The 19,696-nt window shown below is 43.0% G+C and overlaps 2 protein-coding genes across 4 annotated transcripts in view; both read left to right on the forward strand.

The window, feature by feature from the left end:
* The first annotated feature begins 5,185 nt into the window (after nt 1-5,185).
* On the forward strand, nt 5,186-9,505 carry rps15 (ribosomal protein S15). Its single transcript, XM_083782981.1, has 4 exons — nt 5,186-5,255; nt 5,795-5,880; nt 6,953-7,187; nt 9,334-9,505. The coding sequence occupies exons 1-4, from the start codon at nt 5,253-5,255 to the stop codon at nt 9,445-9,447; spliced, it is 438 nt and encodes a 145-aa protein (XP_083639107.1). The 5' UTR covers nt 5,186-5,252; the 3' UTR covers nt 9,448-9,505.
* Nucleotides 9,506-10,156: 651 nt separating this feature from the next.
* The window catches only part of LOC310871078 (dipeptidyl peptidase 9-like), a 56,238-nt gene continuing 46,698 nt past the window's right edge, over nt 10,157-19,696 (forward strand). The window contains exons 1-6 of one of the 3 annotated variants that reach the window (XM_083782544.1): nt 10,157-10,296; nt 12,539-12,626; nt 14,295-14,536; nt 16,023-16,135; nt 17,049-17,222; nt 19,088-19,259. In XM_083782544.1, coding sequence (XP_083638670.1) covers nt 12,574-12,626; nt 14,295-14,536; nt 16,023-16,135; nt 17,049-17,222; nt 19,088-19,259 — 754 coding nt within the window. In that variant the 5' untranslated portion in view covers nt 10,157-10,296; nt 12,539-12,573. The remainder of the gene's footprint in view (nt 10,297-12,538; nt 12,627-14,294; nt 14,537-16,022; nt 16,136-17,048; nt 17,223-19,087; nt 19,260-19,696) is intronic. The other 2 variants (XM_083782545.1, XM_083782546.1) reach the window with 2 other exon arrangements.

The following is a 19,696-nucleotide window of genomic DNA, read 5'->3' on the forward strand; positions in this document are numbered from 1 at the left end:
AGTTATCATGAAACATGCGTAAGCTAAGAACGTAACAGTGGAATATCTATTGTATATAATTAAACTATACAGATAAACTATACTATACTGTACTGTACTATACTATACTATACTATACTATACTATACTATACTATACTATACTATACTATAAAGTGCTATGACGTACAATGCAATTCTAGTGCTGTCTACATGCTATAAGTCTGTATAAATGCTATCTAAGTCTACAAAAAGTGCTATCTAAGGGGCTAGGGCGATGATGGAGTCTAAAAAGGTGGGTTTTCAGACTACGGCGGAAGATTGGGAGTGAGGCTGCAGTTCTGATTGTAATGGGAAGTGCAAGGGTTTGAACCATTATGTTCAAACCCCCCAAACCAGTACCCTTATGAACCGCACATTCAAGCATGCACACATGTAGGCTATGCATGGTGTTTCCATTAGGATGGGTGACCATTCTTTTCTATGTCTTGACTGCACCTTTCAACACCATTAGGTAATGGGTGGGACAGAAAATTATGCTAAAAGCAAGTAGGTACATAATATTATCATTAGCCTTATTTTAATCCTGGTGAAAACTGGCACAATTTGGTAAGGAATTGTGAAAAAAAAACTCTGGGAATCGGGACACCCAGCCTAAAATTGGGACAATGCCAGTCAAACTGGGATGTCAATCTTGTCACCATACACATATATGTCAAGAATGTTATTGGTCGTTTACGTTTAGACAGATGCTAGGTTTGATGTTTATCTGTTATCCTAGTTTCTTTGAAGCACGACAATGTTCTCTTTGCATTCTTATATGTGCCTATTTACCCCGTTGTTTGTTGACTAGGGTCAGGGACAGAGGCCGCTGGGCCAATTAGCTCTCACTAATCCAGCTGTGATCAATAAAGCACCTGTAGACATTATATCATACAGTATTTACATTATATTTATTTGGGCATGCTGTACTTCATGAATGGGTAAAAGAGGCAAGGCTGCCTGTGAGTCGCAATTAAGTTTGAGCCCAAGCTATATGTGTTGAGGTGTCCAGTGTGAAGTTTTCACTGTCAGTGATGATTTTTGGTGCCACGTCATCTGCTGGTGTTGGTGCTCTCTCCCTCTCTCTCTCTCTCTAGGTCGTCCTGGCTCAGACGAGCTAGCCTTCCATCGTCACTTCCAGTCATCCTGGTTCTCCATACATCCGACCAGCTCGTTGCGGTGCTTTGCGCTCCTGCATCGTTCTTGAGTACATCCACATATGTTAGTTATGGGACACCCTCCTCGTGTCCGGTCCGGTGCCCATGTGTTGGTTCCCACAGCACCAGTTTGCTGGCTGGCAGCTCCTGGTGTCCTGCAAAGTCTCATTCTCCTTGGTGCACTGTGTTTTATCAAGTCCAGAGTCAACACAGTATGTGTTGACACAGTATGTGTTGACTACTCTTTGGAATGCCCTGCCCCTCATGTTAAAGAATGCTGAGTCAGTAGACTCCTTTAAGAGAAAGCTAAAGACACATTTATTCCGTATTTATTTTTCCCATGTAGTTCTTACCCGACTTATTTTTACGTACCTATGTTTTTGTGATTCTGCCGCTAGTTTACTATTTTACATGCCTATGTTTTGAGTTTTTGCCTTGTTTATTGGTTTCGTTAAATTCTTTATTGTCTTTTTACTTTATTGTGCTATGTTTTCCTGTTTGGTTTTAACTTGTTTGAACTTGATTGCTTGTTCTGTGTTCTGTTCAGCACCTTGTGACTTTGTCTTGAAAGGTGCTTTACAAATAAAATTGACTTACTTACTTACTTACTTACTATGTAATTTCATCTTTTCTTGCGATAACATTGTCACCCAGTTAAAGTTGGTGACAATGTTATCATGAGAAAAGATGAAATTACCTTCCTGGGTTTCACCTTAGAGGCAAATCTTTGCAGTGATAAAATGGCATCAACTGTCTGAAAGTCAACCAAATATTTTTTGTACAGGCCGGATCTCCTCACTGGCTCACTGGTCATGCAGTAAGAATACTTTGAAGACTCTAACAGGAGCACTCATTCGAGGTCTTCGACTATGCATGTACCTCATGGTACCAATACCATATAGCGCCACAAACCCCCTAAAAACAAGGCTCCAGACATCCCCCAAAAACTGGTCAGGCTACTGCTTGGCCTTATAACTTACCCCTGCTCATTTTGGTTGGGATGGCTTAGGGTAGACGACAGAGTATGCTACAGCAACTTGCAATGGGCCTGGTCTACAAGATACGCTACACCACAAAGCCATGTGTACACTGTCAAACTACTTCGCCATGAGGGAGCTCCACTAATCACGTTCAAGCCACATTTAGCTCAAACAAGGTGTTAAATTCATTCTGCTCCTATGCCATGAAAATGTGGAACGCCCAACGAATAAAGCAAAGTAATATAAACCAAGTAAAGGAATGTGAATCCCTGCTCTCCTTCAAAACTGCGCTCAAAGAGCACTTACGGGTGCAGGCTGCAATTCAAAACTGGCCCCAGTAAAAAGCCCCAGCCCCCCCACCCTTTACTGTACATATGTATTTATTTACCGGTTATATGAGGTTTTTGCATAGTATTGTATTTGTATGTCATTTATGTTCTGATGAATTGAATATGAAGGACCCCAATGGGGAAAAAAACCAATAGGCTTTCTTGGGTTTTAAGTCCTCTTCATAACAGACCTTCATGTATTGAACTGTACTTTCCTGTGCTTTTTCTGCAAACTGTTAATACAGTATTGATTCAATCAATCAAAAACAGCCATCTATCAGGTTATTTTAGAGCACTTTGCTTCCATATGTTGACAAGCTTTATGGAGATGCTGATTTCATTTTCCAGCAGGATTTGACACCTGTCCACAGTGCCAAAACGTGTAGCCTAAAGTGTTATTCATAGTCATACATACAACATGACATCACGAGCTAACCACCGCCACCGCGCCAGCCCTTCTCTCTGTTTTTACTCACCACCGCTCAACGTTATTTCAGCTCCGGTGTTCACCTCACCACCGGAGCGGTGGTCACCTCACCACCGAAAATCCAGACTATGAATGAGCCTTTACATGATTTCATGTTTTTTTTAATATAGAAGTGTATATATATTTGTATGCAGTGTTGGGCAAGTTACTTTGAAAGCGTAGCTTGTAAAGCTACAAGTAGCTCACCATGGCAGTAGCTTGATCAAGCTACATAGCTACCCCTGGAGAGATGTAGCTTGTAAAGCTACAGCTACATGGAAAAAGTAGCTCAAAGTAGCTCAGCTACTTTTTATTTTTCAGCGTTAAATTGAGAATGTACATGCGGGAGACCCCTCCTCCCCTCTGGGAGACCCCCCCACCCTGCTCCCCTCGGGGAGACCCCTCCTCCCCCTGCTCCCCTCTGGGATTCCCCTCCCACCCTGCTCCCCTCTGGGAGACCCCTCCTCACCCTGCTCCCCTCTGGGAGACCCCCCCACCCTGCTCCCCTCTGGGAGACCCCCCCACCCTGCTCCCCTCTGGGAGACCCCTCCTCCCCCTGCTCCCCTCTGGGAGACCCCCCCACCCTGCTCCCCTCTGGGAGACCCCCCCACCCTGCTCCCCTCTGGGAGACCCCTCCTCACCCTACTCCCCTCTGGGAGACCCCCCCACCCTGCTCCCCTCTGGGAGACCCCTCCTCACCCTGCTCCCCTCTGGGAGACCCCCCCACCCTGCTCCCCTCTGGGAGACCCCCCCACCCTGCTCCCCTCTGGGAGACCCCCCCACCCTGCTCCCCTCTGGGAGACCCCTCCTCACCCTGCTCCCCTCTGGGAGACCCCTCCTCCCACCCTGCTCCCCTCTGGGAGACCCACCCACCCTGCTCCCCTCTGGGAGACCCCTCCTCACCCTGCTCCCCTCTGGGAGACCCCCCCACCCTGCTCCCCTCTGGGAGACCCCCCCACCCTGCTCCCCTCTGGGAGACCCCTCCTCCCACCCTGCTCCCCTCTGGGAGACCCCCCCACCCTGCTCCCCTCTGGGAGACCCCTCCTCACCCTGCTCCCCTCTGGGAGACCCCTCCTCACCCTGCTCCCCTCTGGGAGACCCACCCACCCTGCTCCCCTCTGGGAGACCCCCCCACCCTGCTCCCCTCTGGGAGACCCCTCCTCCCCTCTAGGAGACCCCTGCTCCCCCCTGGGAGACCCCTCCCACCCTGTGATACCAGGGCCAATCAGAGGCCAATTAGAGGCAGCTGTCAAGTGCTGATATGCCCTCAAAGCAATCAGAAAAAGGAACAGTCCTTGATTTTTCAAAGGGGGTTCTAGTACAAGAATTAACACAGCAACCAATGGTCAAAATTAATATATTTCTTTCATGTTATTGCCCAAAATTGTAGCTTGTAACTTGAGTAGCTAAGCTACAAAAAATGACCCAAAAGGTAGCTGAGCTACTTGACGAGGTACACAAATATGAATGTAGCTAAAATACCACAAGCTACAGCAAAATGTAGCTCAGCTACGTAGCTCAGCTACATGTAGCTTAATACTCCCCAACACTGTTTGTATGTCTCTAAATGTTGTGATGAATTGAAAAGGTGGACCCTGTTGTAAACAAGTGTAATATGCTTCATCAGTAACAGTAACAGTCTTTGTATTGAGTTGTGCTTTCATGTGAAATGTACCCATTCTGCAAACTGTTAATAAATACTTAAATCAATCAATCAATCAATCAATCAATCAATCAATCAATCAATCAATCAATCAATCAATCAAAGTGTACTGTCCATACAGTACATACTTACAGTACTGTGCTATTAAACCAGTCAACTCGCCTGACCTGTTCACAGAGAATATTTGTTGTAGCCACTACTAGACTGACTCAACAATATAGATGAAGTATTTTTTATTTTTATTTTTTTAGTCTTACATAATACCCATGTAATATTCTAATATTTTGAGATATGGATTTTCATAATGAGCTGTAAAATAAATAAATTAAAAAAGGCTTGAAATCACTTTATACGCAATGAATAGAGAATATATGAACATTTCACTTTTTGAATTAAATTATGGAAGCAAATATATTATGAACTTTTCCATGATATTCTACAACGATCTGTGAATCTATTTTCACATCTCTTTGAAGCACTATTCTATATGGTTCAATAGCACCACCTTCTGGTTGCAAACAAGACGCACAGGACCGGAAAGGCTCGCGCTACTAAACCGGAAGATTGAAGTATTCACGCGATATTTAGGCCGGACGAGATTTCATGTAGCTCTCTTTCCCCCGGAATTTCAGGCAAGATGGTATGTTTCCAAGCCTTCGTAAATCCAATAATGTAATCCATCTTCATCTTAGCCATAAAAGATTATCACATGCTTCTTATGTATAACGTCCAGTTGCCCCATACCTCTGCAAACGATCGATTCGTGAATTATAACGCAGAATGGCAGATAAATCCCCATTTATTGTTTGTGTCTTAGCCGATGGCAGCCGGGGTCGCTAAGCTAACCGTGTCGTGTAGCCGTACTGAGTTCTTTAAAATGGCTATTATACATTTCCACCATAGCGGAGGGCCTCTACGTGGGTGAATACCTTCTTGGTTGTCGTTGTAGAATTGTCATATTTCCATTTGTAACGTAGCATCATGAATGCCGTGGTTAAAGATGATGCTGTTACTGTATTGAATATAGCTATGGACCGGAGCTAATGCAGGACCACAAGGGAAACGTAGCCCCCTAGTCTGCTATCCTTTTCAACAATCATTGCAAAACGTAGGCTACCTCTGTACAATTTCCAAACTGTTAAAGTAATCAAATCAATGATGGATGTGATCTCCACACAGGCTGATACTGAGATCAAGAAGAAGCGTACCTTCAGGAAGTTCACCTACAGGGGTGTCGACCTGGACCAGCTTCTGGACATGTCCTAGTAAGTGAATCTGTGCCACTCCCCCAAGAAGATGCATATATTCTCTGAATGTGTACTTCTAGTGATGAGTGGATGAATTGCTCCATGTTGCCTTGGTGTGGACCGTGGCACACTGACTGTTTCAACTGCACTATGCCACCAAGATAGCCATGTACCTGTCTAAATACTTCCTTAGACCGTTAAGACCTGAGGAAGATTTTACAACGTTTTCTGAAAATCCTATATTTCTATGTCAGTGGCGCTCAACCTTTTTCATGTCGAGGACCCCCGGAATTATATGTAATTGGCCACCGGACCCTTAATCTCAATTCAATTCAAACTCAAGACATGGATGTTCCAGGGACCACCCCCCCCCCCAGAAGCAAAGATCTGAGTTAAAAGTGTTCACTGGGAAAAATGTAAGATTTGTTTTAAAAAAATGGCAGACCTACAAGCTCGTAGCGTGGCACTCAGTGCCGTGCCATGAGCTTGTAGATCTGCTATTTTTCAACAGCTAAAGTTAAAAATAATGCTTACAACACCAAAAGCGGTTCCCGTCCTGAATGGGGTTAATGTCAACGATGTCCACAATCACAACACCGGAGGGAGTTCTCAACACACCACGTGCAACCCAGATTCGGCTCAAACGAGGGATTAAATTCATGTGACTCATATGCCACTAAAATGCGGAACGCCCTACTAACGGGCCGGCCACTAAGAAATGTGAATCCCTAGACTCCTTCAAAACCACTCAACGAGCACCTGTCCTACGGACGGCTGCAATTTGAAACTGTATAAAAAAAAGTCAAGTTTTTCCCATACTGTACAAGTGTACATGTTTACTCTTTTCTTTACCTAAACTATGAGTTCCTGTTATTCATACAAGTGTATATTTGTACATCTTTACATGTTCTGATTAATTGAAAATGGCGGACGCTGATGTAAACAAAGCTTTTCATGGCTTTGTCCTCGTAGCAGCTTTTGTATTGACTTTTGTTTGAATTGTAGTTAATGTACCCATTCTACGTAACTGAATACAAATGTCCGTCAATCAATCCTATTTGCCCATCTCCCCCCCCTCCTCCTCCTCCAGTGAGCAGCTGATGCAGCTCTACTGCGCCCGCCAGAGGAGGAGGCTGAACCGCGGCCTGCGCCGCAAGCAGCAGTCTCTCCTGAAGCGCCTGCGCAAGGCCAAGAAAGAGGCTCCCCCCATGGAGAAGCCCGAGGTTGTCAAGACCCACCTGAGGGACATGATCATCCTGCCTGAGATGGTCGGCTCCATGGTCGGCGTGTACAATGGCAAGACCTTCAACCAGGTTGAAATCAAGGTGAGACGCTTCGACTGGGAAGCCTTGGTGGTATTTGGCTAGAATTGAAGAGGGGGGGGGGGGGGGGGGTTATGCATTTATGGTGGAGGGGGGCGGTTATGCACAGCATTTATGGTGGACAATATTTAATTTGGACCTGAGGACGATTCTACAAATGTCTTCTAAATCTTAACAGTATTCTGAAAAACCTATGTTTCTATGTCAGTGGTGCTCAGCCCTTTTCACATCTAGGACCTCCAGAATGATCTGTATTTGGCCACGGACCCCCATCTGAAAATATGTAGTTCCAGGGACCCCACCCAGAAGCAAAGATTTTAGTTAAGAACAGTCACTCTGAAAGGATTCAAAGATTTGTGCCACATTCTCAGGATTTTCCGAAAATAGCAGATCTACGAGCTTGTAGATCTGCTATTTCTCAATAGCTACAGTATAACATGATGCTTAAAACACCAAGGGGTTCCTGCCCAAAATGAATTAATCAAACTGCAAAAAAATGATGGCGAAATCAAATGCACCATTTGGTTTCATTTTACACTAAAGAGTTAAATTCTTGTTAAACATCTGCATTAGAGAATTAGAGTGTTTTGATCAATGTTTGCCTGTTAACTCTCCTATGGTACCACATCACCAAAGCATGGAATTGTGGACAAAATCTTAACGACAACATATTACTAAGTCTTGCGACGAGGCTAAATCTCATGTGACTCAAATGCCGTGACTCAAATGCAGAATAAATAGCCTTGACATGACATGGGTTTGAAAAATGCTGATTTAGACCCTTTTCAGGACAAATTTGGTGTCAATTGGTATGCTTAAACTTCAAATGGGAGTTGCTGTTCTCAGCCTTGTGCAGCTGTCTGTCATCCATCCTGACAGTCCACTGACAATGACTTGTTTTGATTTATCGACATCTACTTTAGAGATGTCTGAACATCTCGTGTGCAATGTAATTAAAGGGCTACGTTGCAGATTGAAATAACAGAATCATTAAGGCCTTAATGCTGCGAGCATTTTGCTTTACGGAGGCTCCCTGGAAGAATTATTCCATTCTAATCCAGAGCCCCTGAGGGTGAGCGCTCAAGACTCAATGCATTAAATGCATTGGCCAGACTTTCACATGGATGGTAACATTCGTGTAAAAAATTGACCAAGTGATCCTTTCAGTGATTGCACATGCCTGCACAATACCATGCTCTTAGGCAGTGGTTCAATTTTGTCTTTAATTTACATTGTTTGTCACCACTGTTAAGAGGCTTTTATTTGTAGGACTGCTATTCCAAGTTATCAACACACTAATGCCCATTGTTGACTTACTATATATGTACACCCATACAGAGTTGGTTCTGTGGATTTGAATATACTTTTATTTTTTTTCTCCACAAAAGGAAACGTAACAATCGTAGGATGCTAAAAAGAGAACTGTCGCTTCAAGGAAGCATTCCTGGTGATTAACTCAACTGTACTGTAGTCTGTCTCTGTAGCAATACAATATTGATGGATAGATCAGAGTTCTCCTGCTTTTAGAGCCTTATGACAGTGCCTACGGCTACATGTACCATAATGCACACAGTTCTACAGTCATAGGTGCAGATAATAACCAACGCAGAAATACACTGAACATCAAACCGGTTTGATGAATCGGATGCGTTGGTGCCTTTTACATTCATTCCGCAGCTGAGCGTCTGCCCATCACTGGGTGACTGTGTAGTAAACTAGCCCATTTAGGCCTGATGTCGAAAAATACATATTATATTTTCTTCCCCCTGAAAAACCTTGTTTCTATATCAGTGATTCTCAATATTTCATGACCCCATAAAGTATATGTAATTGGCCGCTGACCCCCACCCCATCTGAAAATATGTTGTTCCATGGATCCCCCCAGAAGCAAAGATTTGAGTTAAAAACGTTAGCTCTGAAAGAATAGAGGCACATTTTCACGATTTTTCAAAAATAGCAGACCTACAAGTTCATAGCGCAAGCACCGACTGTAGATCTGCTATTTTTCAATAGCTAAAGTATAACAAATGCTTGAAACACCAAAAGGCGTTCCCACCTCAAAATGGGCTAGACTTGCTTCAGTGTTGAAACGTTGGTGTATCAAATTGGTCCCTCTTGACATTGATTGTTTTGTCTCCTCTCTCTGCAGCCTGAGATGTGCGGTCACTACCTGGGGGAGTTCTCCATCACCTACAAGCCAGTCAAGCACGGTCGCCCCGGTATCGGAGCCACACATTCTTCCAGATTCATCCCTCTGAAGTAGAGGAAATGGCTATTATTTGTTGTATAAATAAATAAAAAATATTGGTCCACCACCACAACACTGTCCTGCTTTTGTGTTATTACTTGACAAATGAAACGGTGTACACAAATGTGCTTTGACTGCATCTCTGTATGGTTTGGCTGCTTTCTGATTGAATTCAGTATTAGTAAAACATAAAACGGCAAGGAGGTACAGTAAACACTTGGGCTAAAAGGATAAAACAAAGTTCTGAGGACTTGTTTCTGTTGTGGTCTTATATGTAGCACATCCCTGAATTGATTAAGGAGGTTTCAAAATTGGTTATGTGGTGGGTAAATTGGCATAATTTATGATTATTGCATTGAATATTTTGTCATATGGTGTAATAAAATATTAGTTTAATCAATTGATTTAGTAAAATGACATAGGTGCTTTAATGTTAATTCTTTGAGGAATTTCTGAGCTTTTTTTATTCTTTGGGCGTTAGAATTGTGTTTTAACTGATGCACAACAGCAATGATCATGTCCTGTGATGCTGCCACAGATTGTTTTGACACAGTATGCATGCATGTACTAAAAGTGCCCCAGTCTGTCAATATGGATGCGACAAGTTGCGAATATTGCGCAGCTTTGAGTCTCGCCAACGCCTGTTCCAAACGGCAGTGAGTGCGGCCCTAAAAAAGTGCCGATGCATCATCCACCGGGTTAAGGTTCCTCCCCTAGTTCCTCCGCTTTCAGAAAGCAAAGCTAACATTTCGTATCTGGTCCACTCTGGGCCATGGACACAACCTTTAACGGTTTGCAGAATTGTATTGATACCAAGCTAGTAAAACCGTAGGGCTGTTGTTGAAAGAAACAGTGGTCAGTTTGGTAAGTATTCTCCCCACTTCAGCTTTTTTTTTTCTTCCCAGGGACGCTGCCTGTAGTGTCAAGGTTTTATAAGGAAACTACCAAGTGTTAGCCTGCCTGCTAGGCTAACGTTAGCGTTGAAAGCAACGAAATGACAGATGAAAGCTGTCATGTCACTATGTCTCGTATAAGGAACATTGTTTTTGGGTAAACGTAACATCTCACACAGTTATTTTGAAAGAGGTTAGTGTCATCGGTGTCGTTTGAATCCAAAGAATGTATAGTGTGTTGTGCCGGTTGTTTTTGTGACAGGCTAAAGGTGCAATCCGAGAACAAAGATTTGTTGTGGAGCTAGCTGACTTAATATTAACGCTACCAGCCATTTACCACTTGCTCCCCCACCCATATTTGCTGTTTTCTTTTACACGGTTGGATATCAATTCTGTCATACATGTACTTTTACTAAAACCTGATCATGGGGGCTGTCTGTATAAATCCAAGCTTCTGTTGTGTAGATTTCAACACAGACAAAAAAACAACAACAACAACGAACCAGACACGAAATGGGCGTTCAGTTAAGAATCTAGGAAAGCTGTTGTGAATTGTGATACGACCTATAGTTCATTATGAAGATCTGAGAAAATTCTTCTGGCTTATATTCACCATTCTTAAATTCTCACATTAATTTAGTGGGCTGGTGCTTTGATATATATTGCATTATATATATGCATGGCCTTGGTGTGTGTGTGTGATGCTGATTATCACTCTGCAGCACTGTTGTTATCCGGTACAGACAGTCACAATGTTTTATTTACGTACACAAGCTCAGTGTTTCCTATATAACTATGTTTCTGGTTGTTCTACCGCACCACCACACCACACATGCTTACAATACATGTTTACCATACTCTCGTAGTAACAATTCATACTGTATGCACACACAGCACTGCTTTTGCTGGGTGTGTATAGTCAACATAGGTATTTGTTCTGCTTTCATTTCTATCTTAGATTTGTGATGAGTACTGTAACTTGTCAACGTGTTGTCTCAAAGTTGGCTTTTCCTATTCCTGTATTTCAGTATAGAAACCGAAATGTTTCCCATGCCTTCAATGTCACCTTCACCTGGGATTTAAAAGCAAATCTTATTTACGAGTGTGTAATCAGAATGTCTTATTCAATCATCATCATCATCATCATCATCATCATCATACTATAATTCTGACAATGTCTGTCTGAATGTGTCACTTATAAATTAATAATGAATTTATTAGTGAATTAAAAATGCGAAAACGCACCCAGGGCACAGTACCCCGACATCGTCATGTTTTGTTTTGTTATGAAGAAGATTGACTTTTTTCTATTGTCATCTTCCACCTGGCCTCAGTCAGTGAACTGACAAGAAATTCGAGAAGTAAACATTGAATTAATATCCCTTTTTTATAAAAGTATCTTCTAAGTATCTTCTTCTAAGTATCTTCTAACTCTTCTCCATGAACTGTGTTCTATGCAGTTTGCCTCAAAGGAAGTAAGCCTTTGGACTTTGGAACTGCTCATCTTTAGTGAGGAATAGATAGAATGGAATCTATTTTAATGAATAGCACCGTCCTAAGACAGGGGTGGCTGTTTCTTCAGCTCTTTATCTGACCTAATGAATCAACAGACCCTCATGTGACATGCAACATGTCTTGTTTCCTAGTTGTAGCTGTGGGCAGGTATATATATATATATCTGTCATACTGCCTCATTTGTGTATATTCTGTTTGGTATCGGGTACGGTCGCCCCTAAACCATCTCACCCCTCGATTTATTTTCGCTGACCGCTCGGTCCGACGGTTCTTATATTCTGTATTTTGTTTTACTGAGAATAAGGAATAAGTTTAGGGTTAGGCGTATTTTTACTGGGGTTAGGTTTAGGCATAGTTTTACTGAGGTTAAGGTTGGGAATACCAGGCCGTGCAGTTCCGCCGCCTGTACGCCCGGGGCACGTTGGTAAGGGGGCGAGTCGTTTGGTATTCCATTTGTGTATATTCAGTTTGAGCGTCCAACTACAGATTCTGCATCCACAGGCACGCTATGAACTTGTAGGTCTGCTATTTTTGAAAAATCGTTAAAATGTGCCTCAAATTCTTCAGAAAATTGTCATGATTTAGAAAACATTTTTTTTTAAATTTTGGGTTAATATAGACCCAGAAGAATTGTAGAGAACTATATGTCTACAGTTTGGTTTTTAATCCATGAGTTTTGTTTTATTTTTTACTTGTAGGTTGCAGAAGCTGGTGAGGCGTGTTTGACCAGTGAATGCATAGAGTTAAGAAGGTCAAGCTTAATAATACAGAAGGTATTTGGAACAGGTAGAGTATGAAACAGCGTTGTCTCAATTGTTCTCTCAAACACCTTTTTTGACGCTCGTGAACTTTTTTAGGATGTAGCTTTTTGTACCATTATTTGAAATGAGTCGACATGTGCACGCACCTTTAGTTACTAACACACCTGTGTCACCTTAGCTTTGAATTATTATATATTATATATAATAGCTTTAGCTATTTCAAAATAGCAGATCTACAAGCTTGTAGCGCGGCACCAAGTGCCGTGCTACGAGCTTGTAGGTCTGCTATTTTTTTTAAATGGTAAAAATGTGGCGCAAATCTTTGAATATATATATATATTCTTTCAGAGCGAACGTTTTTAACTCAAATCTTTGCTTCTGGGGAGGTCCCTGGAACTACATATTTGGGGGTCGGCGGCCAATTACATATATTTTTGGGGGTCCTTGACATGAAAATGTTTGAGAACGACTGACATAGAAACATGGGCTTTTCAGAAAACTAGTTTTTCTCATGTTTTAGGTTGTTATTAGACAAAGTAAAAGGTGAGTGTTATTTTTTTTCATTTGCTGCTTTCTTTCCTTTTAGCGATTTTAGCTATTTGTGACGTGGGGCGGGGGCACGGGGCTAAATACGTCCTTTTGTTTTACAATTTTTTACGGCGATTCCTTTATTAATATTTACTATAGTCCTACTAGACCGCAGCTAATTACATCTGGCCACAAAAGAAGGTAGAGGTACTAGGGGGATGCCATACTGTGTGTCGTAGGCTCAATATGTCAGTTTGTCATATTCAATAGATCCCGTGATCTTTTGTGGCAACATGTAATTTATTGGGGTCTAGTAGGACTATAGTAAATAATAATAAAAAAAATCTAATTGTTTTTGTAAAACAAATACATATTTAGGACAATGTTCAAATGCCCCCCGCACCCCTGTCAAATATAGCTAAAATCAATAAAACGAAAGAAAGCAGCAAATTAAAAACAATTAACACTCATCATTTACTTTCTCTAATAACAACATGAACATGAACCTTGGTTGAAAAAAACTAAATTTGTCCTTTTAAACTTAGGAAACTTAGGTCCGGCTTTAGAGGCGTTTTTAGAATCGGCCTCAGGCCTAAATACTTTGTGAAAACATAATGCAAATCAGATTCTTTGAATGAATATATTGTTCTTTCACAGCAAACGGTTTTAACTAATTTGTTTGCTTCTGGGGGGGGGGGGGGCGGGGGGTCCAATCTGGAACAACATATTTTCACATTGGGGTCGGCGGACAATTACATAATACCTTTTGGTGCACTCGACATGAAATAGTTTGAGAACCACTGATGCAGAAACACGTTTGTTTTTTTTCTTCCAGAAAATGATTTATAGAAGACATTTGTAGAATCTGCTCTGGCGTCTCCATGGGTTGTTAACCCATTTTGGTGTTCGCATTATGTTGTGCTTGCCTTTAGCTATTGAAAAATAGCAGATCTACAAGCTCATAGCGCGCCACCGAGTGGCACGCTACGAGCTTGTAGGTCTGCTATTTCTTTTTAATCGAAGAGCGACTGACGTAGAAGACATTTTTTTAATCTGATCTCAGGACAGAATGGAAAACTGTCAGGATGTAGAAGACATTTGTAGAATCTGATCTCAGGTCAGAATGGGTTAAAGGAACACTTCCTTCTTCTCTCCCTCCCTCCAGCTGTGTGACAACAGTGAGCATGACGGCTGTGGACGGCCTTTCTGACAGCACGGAGGTGGTGGAGATGGAGGACGTGCCCACCCAGTTCTACGTGGAGAAGCACTCGTGGGACGGCATCCGCGACATCATCCACTCCAGCCGGAAGTACTCGGGCATGATCGCCAACAAGGCCCCGCACGACTTCCAGTTTGTGAAGAAGAAGGAGAAGCAGGGCACCCACTCCCACCGCTTGTATTATCTCGGTCAGTCACACGATATAAAAACTGTTGGGGACACAAAGTACTTAGTTTAGACAGTTTTTGGTTTAGACTAGTCATTGGTTAGACATTAACCTAAACCTAACCTCCCACGGGGCAGCACACCTAAACCTAACCTTAACCCATGTCTAACCAATGACTAGTCTAAACTAAGTACAGTATGCACCCCTAGGGATGTGGGCCGTTCATTGAAAATAGAAAGAAAAATCGCAATCTTACTGAAAGGGGTTTTTTGCAGCGAGTCATCTTTTCTCTGGCTGTGCAAAAATACCCACAGCCTGTAAATGAAATGACACTTGTGAGAATATCTTTGTGTTATAAAAGTTGTTATAAAAATTAAATAATTTCACATTTCACTAATTTCACAAAAGGCTGCAGATTCAAAGAGAACATGGAGAAAGAGAATAAAATCCGCACTCTCGGTCTTGTTTTAATAACGTAGATGATCCACAGCAGCAGACAAGCTAAATTAACCTGGTGTAGGCTACTCAATGTTCTCCTATAGCGGTTTTTATTGTTTTTTCTTTAAAAAAAAAGAAAAAAAAAGAAAAAAATGTATAAACAAGCCCCTGGAGGGTTTTTAGGCTTTCTCCTTCACATTTTTATTGACCTAATTTCCGAAATATTTTTGTATGTGAAAATAAACAAAGCGCGTTTCGGCGCGCAGGCTTTCGGCTAATGATCAAAATTCTGACACTGATGGATTGACTGCATGCTGCGGATCATCTACATTATTAACCCATTTTGAGGCGGGAACCCCTTTTGGTCTTACATTCTATTGAAAAATAGCAGATCTACAAGCTCATATCGCGCCACCGAGTGTCGCGCTACGAGCTTGTAGGTCTGCTATCTTTGAAAAACCGTGAAAATGTGGTGCAACCCTTTGAATATACGTGTATATATTTTTCAGAGCCAACGTTTCTAACTCAAATCTTTGCTTCTGGGGAGGTCCCTGGAACAACACATGTTCAGATGGGGATCTGCGGCCAAATACAGAAATTTCTGTGGGTCCTTAACATGAAAAAGGTTGAGAACCGCTGACATAGAAACATCGGTTTTTCAGAAAACTGTCAGGATTTAGAAGACATTTGTAGAATCGTCCTCAGGTCTAAATGGCTTTTTTTTTTTTTTTTTTTAAGATATTTTTTTGCGGCTTACGCCTTTTATTGATTTTTTAAGGGACAGACAGTAGGCTGACAGGAAAGGGGAGAGAGATGGGGGGATGACATGCGGTAAAGGCCGTGTCGGGTCCGGGAGTCGAACCCGCGGCACACCGCGACTGGATCACCAGTCCGGTGCCCAGACCGTTACGCTACGGCCTGGGCCGTCGAAATGGCTTTTAACAAGACTCTTACTATGACTGAGACTGTGGATCTTTTCTTTCTATACGTTCACTTATTTAGACAGGGGGCCATTTGTTCTCTTCCATTTCTCGTGTTGATTTTTTACTTTTTCTTTAATCTGCCCACAGGAATGCCTTATGGAAGCAGAGAGAATTCGCTGCTCTTCTCCGAAATCCCGAAGAAGATTCGTAAAGAGGCCCTCCTAGTGTTGTCATGGAAACAGATGCTGGACCACTTCCAGGTGAACACCCGCCGTTCTCATTCTGTGCAGATCTACAAGCTCACAATATGTCGCATGGTGACACATTGTGAGCTTGTAGATCGGCTATTGTTGATAACCCATTTAGGACCAAGGCCGATATGTTACCATATATACTGTACATGGCGATAAGAACCGCAAAAAAGCGGTTCCCGTCCTGAACGGGTTAATGTATTTTTGTAATATAATAAACACAATCTCCAAAGTAACTAGTAACTAAAGTTTTCAAATAATTGTAGTGGAGTAAAAGTATAATATTTGCCTCTGAGATGTAGTGGAGTAGTAGAAGTAAAAGTATTGAAAATACTCCAGTGAAGTAGAAATGCCTCAAAATGGTACAGTTTAAGTAATGGCATGATCAATTCTTAATGCTCTGCCAGCGACTGGTAGATTGACCGATTTAAATATTTGGTTGTTCAAAATTGAATTCTTAACCCATTCTGGGGCGGGAACCCCTTTTGGTGTTTTAAGCATTACGTTATACTTTAGCTATTGAAAAATAGCAGGTCTACAAGCTTGTAGGTCTGCTATTTTTGAAAAATCGTGAAAATGCGGCAAAAATCTTAGAAAACTGAACATATATTCTTCCAGAAGGGAACCCCTTTTGGTGTTAGCATCATGTCATGCTTTAGCTATTGAAAAATAGCAGATCTACAAGCTCATAGCGCGCCACCGAGTGACGCGCTATGAACTTGTAGGTCTGCTATTTTTGAAAAATCGAAGAACGACTGACATAGAAACATAGCTTTTTTCAGAAAACTGTCATTTTCAAACAGACATTTTTAGAATCTGATCTCGGGTCAGAATGGGATAATCCTGTTTTCTGACTTTAATTTTCTAAAAACAAATGTCATTTGAATTCACTGTGGCGCTTGCCTTGCCCCACCGCCCCCAGGCCACGCCACACCAGGGGGCCTACTCCCGAGAAGAGGAGCTGTTGAGGGAGCGGAAGCGCCTCGGAGCGTTCGGGATCACGTCGTACGACTACCACAGCGAGACGGGCCTGTTCCTCTTCCAGGCCAGCAACAGCCTGTTCTACTGCCAGGACGGAGGCACCAACGGCTACATCGTGAGTAAACTAACAACGAAAAGTTATCATTTTCCAGTGTCACTTTGTCTAGCCACCTAATATGGTCATGAAGTGTGGGGGTCATGATGAAAGAACAAGGTTGCGAATACAAGCGGTCGAATTGAGTTCTTCGTCAGGGTTGGCTGGCGTCTCCCTTTTAGAGATGGGGTGAGAAGTTCAGTCGCTCGGGACTCGGGAGTAGAGTCGCTGCTTCGCCTGTTCCGCCTTGTTTTGTTTTCGTCAGTGGCGTGAGGTAGTCGACGGACATTTTTCGTCATCGCTTTAGTCAACAAAATCAACACTGCTGAGTAACAACTAGCCCTTCACTAAACTCCACTCCGAAAGCGACTGTCCAAGGCCAATCCAACTAGTTTAGCAACCGTCGCTAAGGATGGCACGCTTCCGTCACGTCATAGCTGTCAGTGTTGTTGTTCATGTCTGTGTTGTAGGAACACATACACGGCTTGACCTCGGGAAAGTTACACTGCTGAGCCACCCAGGTGATGGCAATGATGCCATCAAATCACCGTAGTCTGACCGTGCATTACATGAAAACCCCTGTCGGACGGTCGTAAGTTGATTGAGTTAGATACCGTTTTTCTCTCCTAGATTTCATCGTATTTCTAGTTTTTGAAATAATATCATGCACATTTGTCCAGTGCATAGCCTGATTGACTAGATTTAGAAGACACGTGTCCAGTGCATAGCCTGATTGACTAGATTTAGAAGACATGTGTCCAGTGCATAGCCTGATTGACTAGATTTAGAAGACATGTGTCCAGTGCATAGCCTGATTGACTAGATTTAGAAGACATGTGTCCAGTGCATAGCCTACTGCAGGCCTGATTGACTAGATTTAGAAGACACGTGTCCAGTGCATAGCCTGATTGACTAGATTTAGAAGACATGTGTCCAGTGCATAGCCTACTGCAGGCCTGATTGACTAGATTTAGAAGACACGTGTCCAGTGCATAGCCTACTGCAGGCCTGATTGACTAGATTTGGAAGACATTTTGAAGCAACTGAAATGATCGATTATTCAAACGCTAGTCCTTACCCGTTGTGAGATATTTGCCCCCCCTTGTGGGGTACTGCGCCCGGGTGCATTTGTAATTTACTAATAAATTAATTAATAATCATTAATGTGTCAAATCGAAAAAAGGGCTTCGTTACGCCCTCCATATTCATATGGTCAATGCCTGTGTGAAAAGTGGGAGTGATTGGTGCAGGCAGTAATGAGTTACGGCACTGTTTCTGACAGACACACACACGGACACACACACACACACTCAGACATTCGGTTAATTATAGTATGATATGATGAGAAAAAAGGTAATGACTGGACTGGAGCAGCCTCTCTCCCTTTCTCTCCGTCTCCCTCCCTCGCTGGGGTAAAGACGTGCGTTCTCTCTCTCGCTCTCTCTCTCTCTCTTTTCTCTCTCTCCCCCCCCTCCCTCGCTGGGGTGAAGACGTGCGTGCTCTCTCTCGCTCTCTCTCTCTTTTCTCTCTCTCTCCCCCCTCCCTGGCTGGGGTGAAGACGTGCGTGCTCTCTCGCTCTGTCTCTCTTTTCTCTCTCTCTCCCTGGGGTGTGTGGGGGGGGGGAGATTTTAGTTGCGCTGCCTTCGACAGCGCTATATTTCTCCAGTAGCGGTGCCGAACCGAGAAAGTGACACATTATTTTGGATGTAAAACTGTGCAGATTTTTGCTTTGTTGATTGGTTTCGCGGATCGGTGGATTTTGCACGGCCGATCCGATACGATCGATCGGTGATCGGCCACGATCGATCGGCCACCGATTGATCGGAGCATCCCTAGTTCCTGCTTTTGCCTCTCAACTGACAGTGTGTGTGTGTGTTTCTTTTCAGCAGTCGACTCCCGTGAAGCCTGTGGAGGTGAAAACCCAGTGCTCGGGCACCCGCATGGACCCCAAGATCTCCCCCGGGGACCCCGACTTCATAGCCTTCATCAACAACAACGACCTCTGGATGTCCAACATCAAGACGGGCGAGGAGAGGAGGCTCACCTACTGCCACAAAGGTTCTGAAGACTTGTTCCCCCCCTGTTTTAGTTTGAGTCTTCACACGCTGCTGTTATCAATCAGTCAATCTTTATTTCAGACAACGAGTGTAGTTCAAAGGGCTTCACAGAGAGAGCACAAATACAACAAGAAAGCATCAACTATATAGTAATAGCAAAAACAAAAGGAGCTACTAAAACAGGAAACGGACATGCCAATGATCCAAGTAAAATCACACCCGTGTGAACTGAGTGGTGCAACTCCCCCCCCCCCCCCCTCTCTCTCTCTCTCATTAGCAGGCAACAGTGCAGCACGTGCAGCACTATCTCTCTCTCTGTTTCTGTCACAACAGCGCCCCTACTGGTACTAATAGTCATACTGGTGCTCATTAACGTCACATAGGCGGGGACACAACACGGACATTGCTGTTCCTTGGAGTGGTTGCACCACTCAAAAA

The sequence above is a fragment of the Protomyctophum parallelum genome, assembly GCF_964188405.1.
Source record: "Protomyctophum parallelum genome assembly, chromosome: 14".
NCBI lineage: Eukaryota > Metazoa > Chordata > Actinopteri > Myctophiformes > Myctophidae > Protomyctophum > Protomyctophum parallelum.

Coding starts and splice junctions, on each gene's coding strand:
- rps15 (XM_083782981.1), top strand. Junction 5,881..6,952: donor CAGCTTCTGGACATGTCCTA/GTAAGTGAATCT, acceptor CTCCTCCTCCAG/TGAGCAGCTGATGCAGCTCT. Junction 7,188..9,333: donor TCAACCAGGTTGAAATCAAG/GTGAGACGCTTC, acceptor CTCTCTCTGCAG/CCTGAGATGTGCGGTCACTA.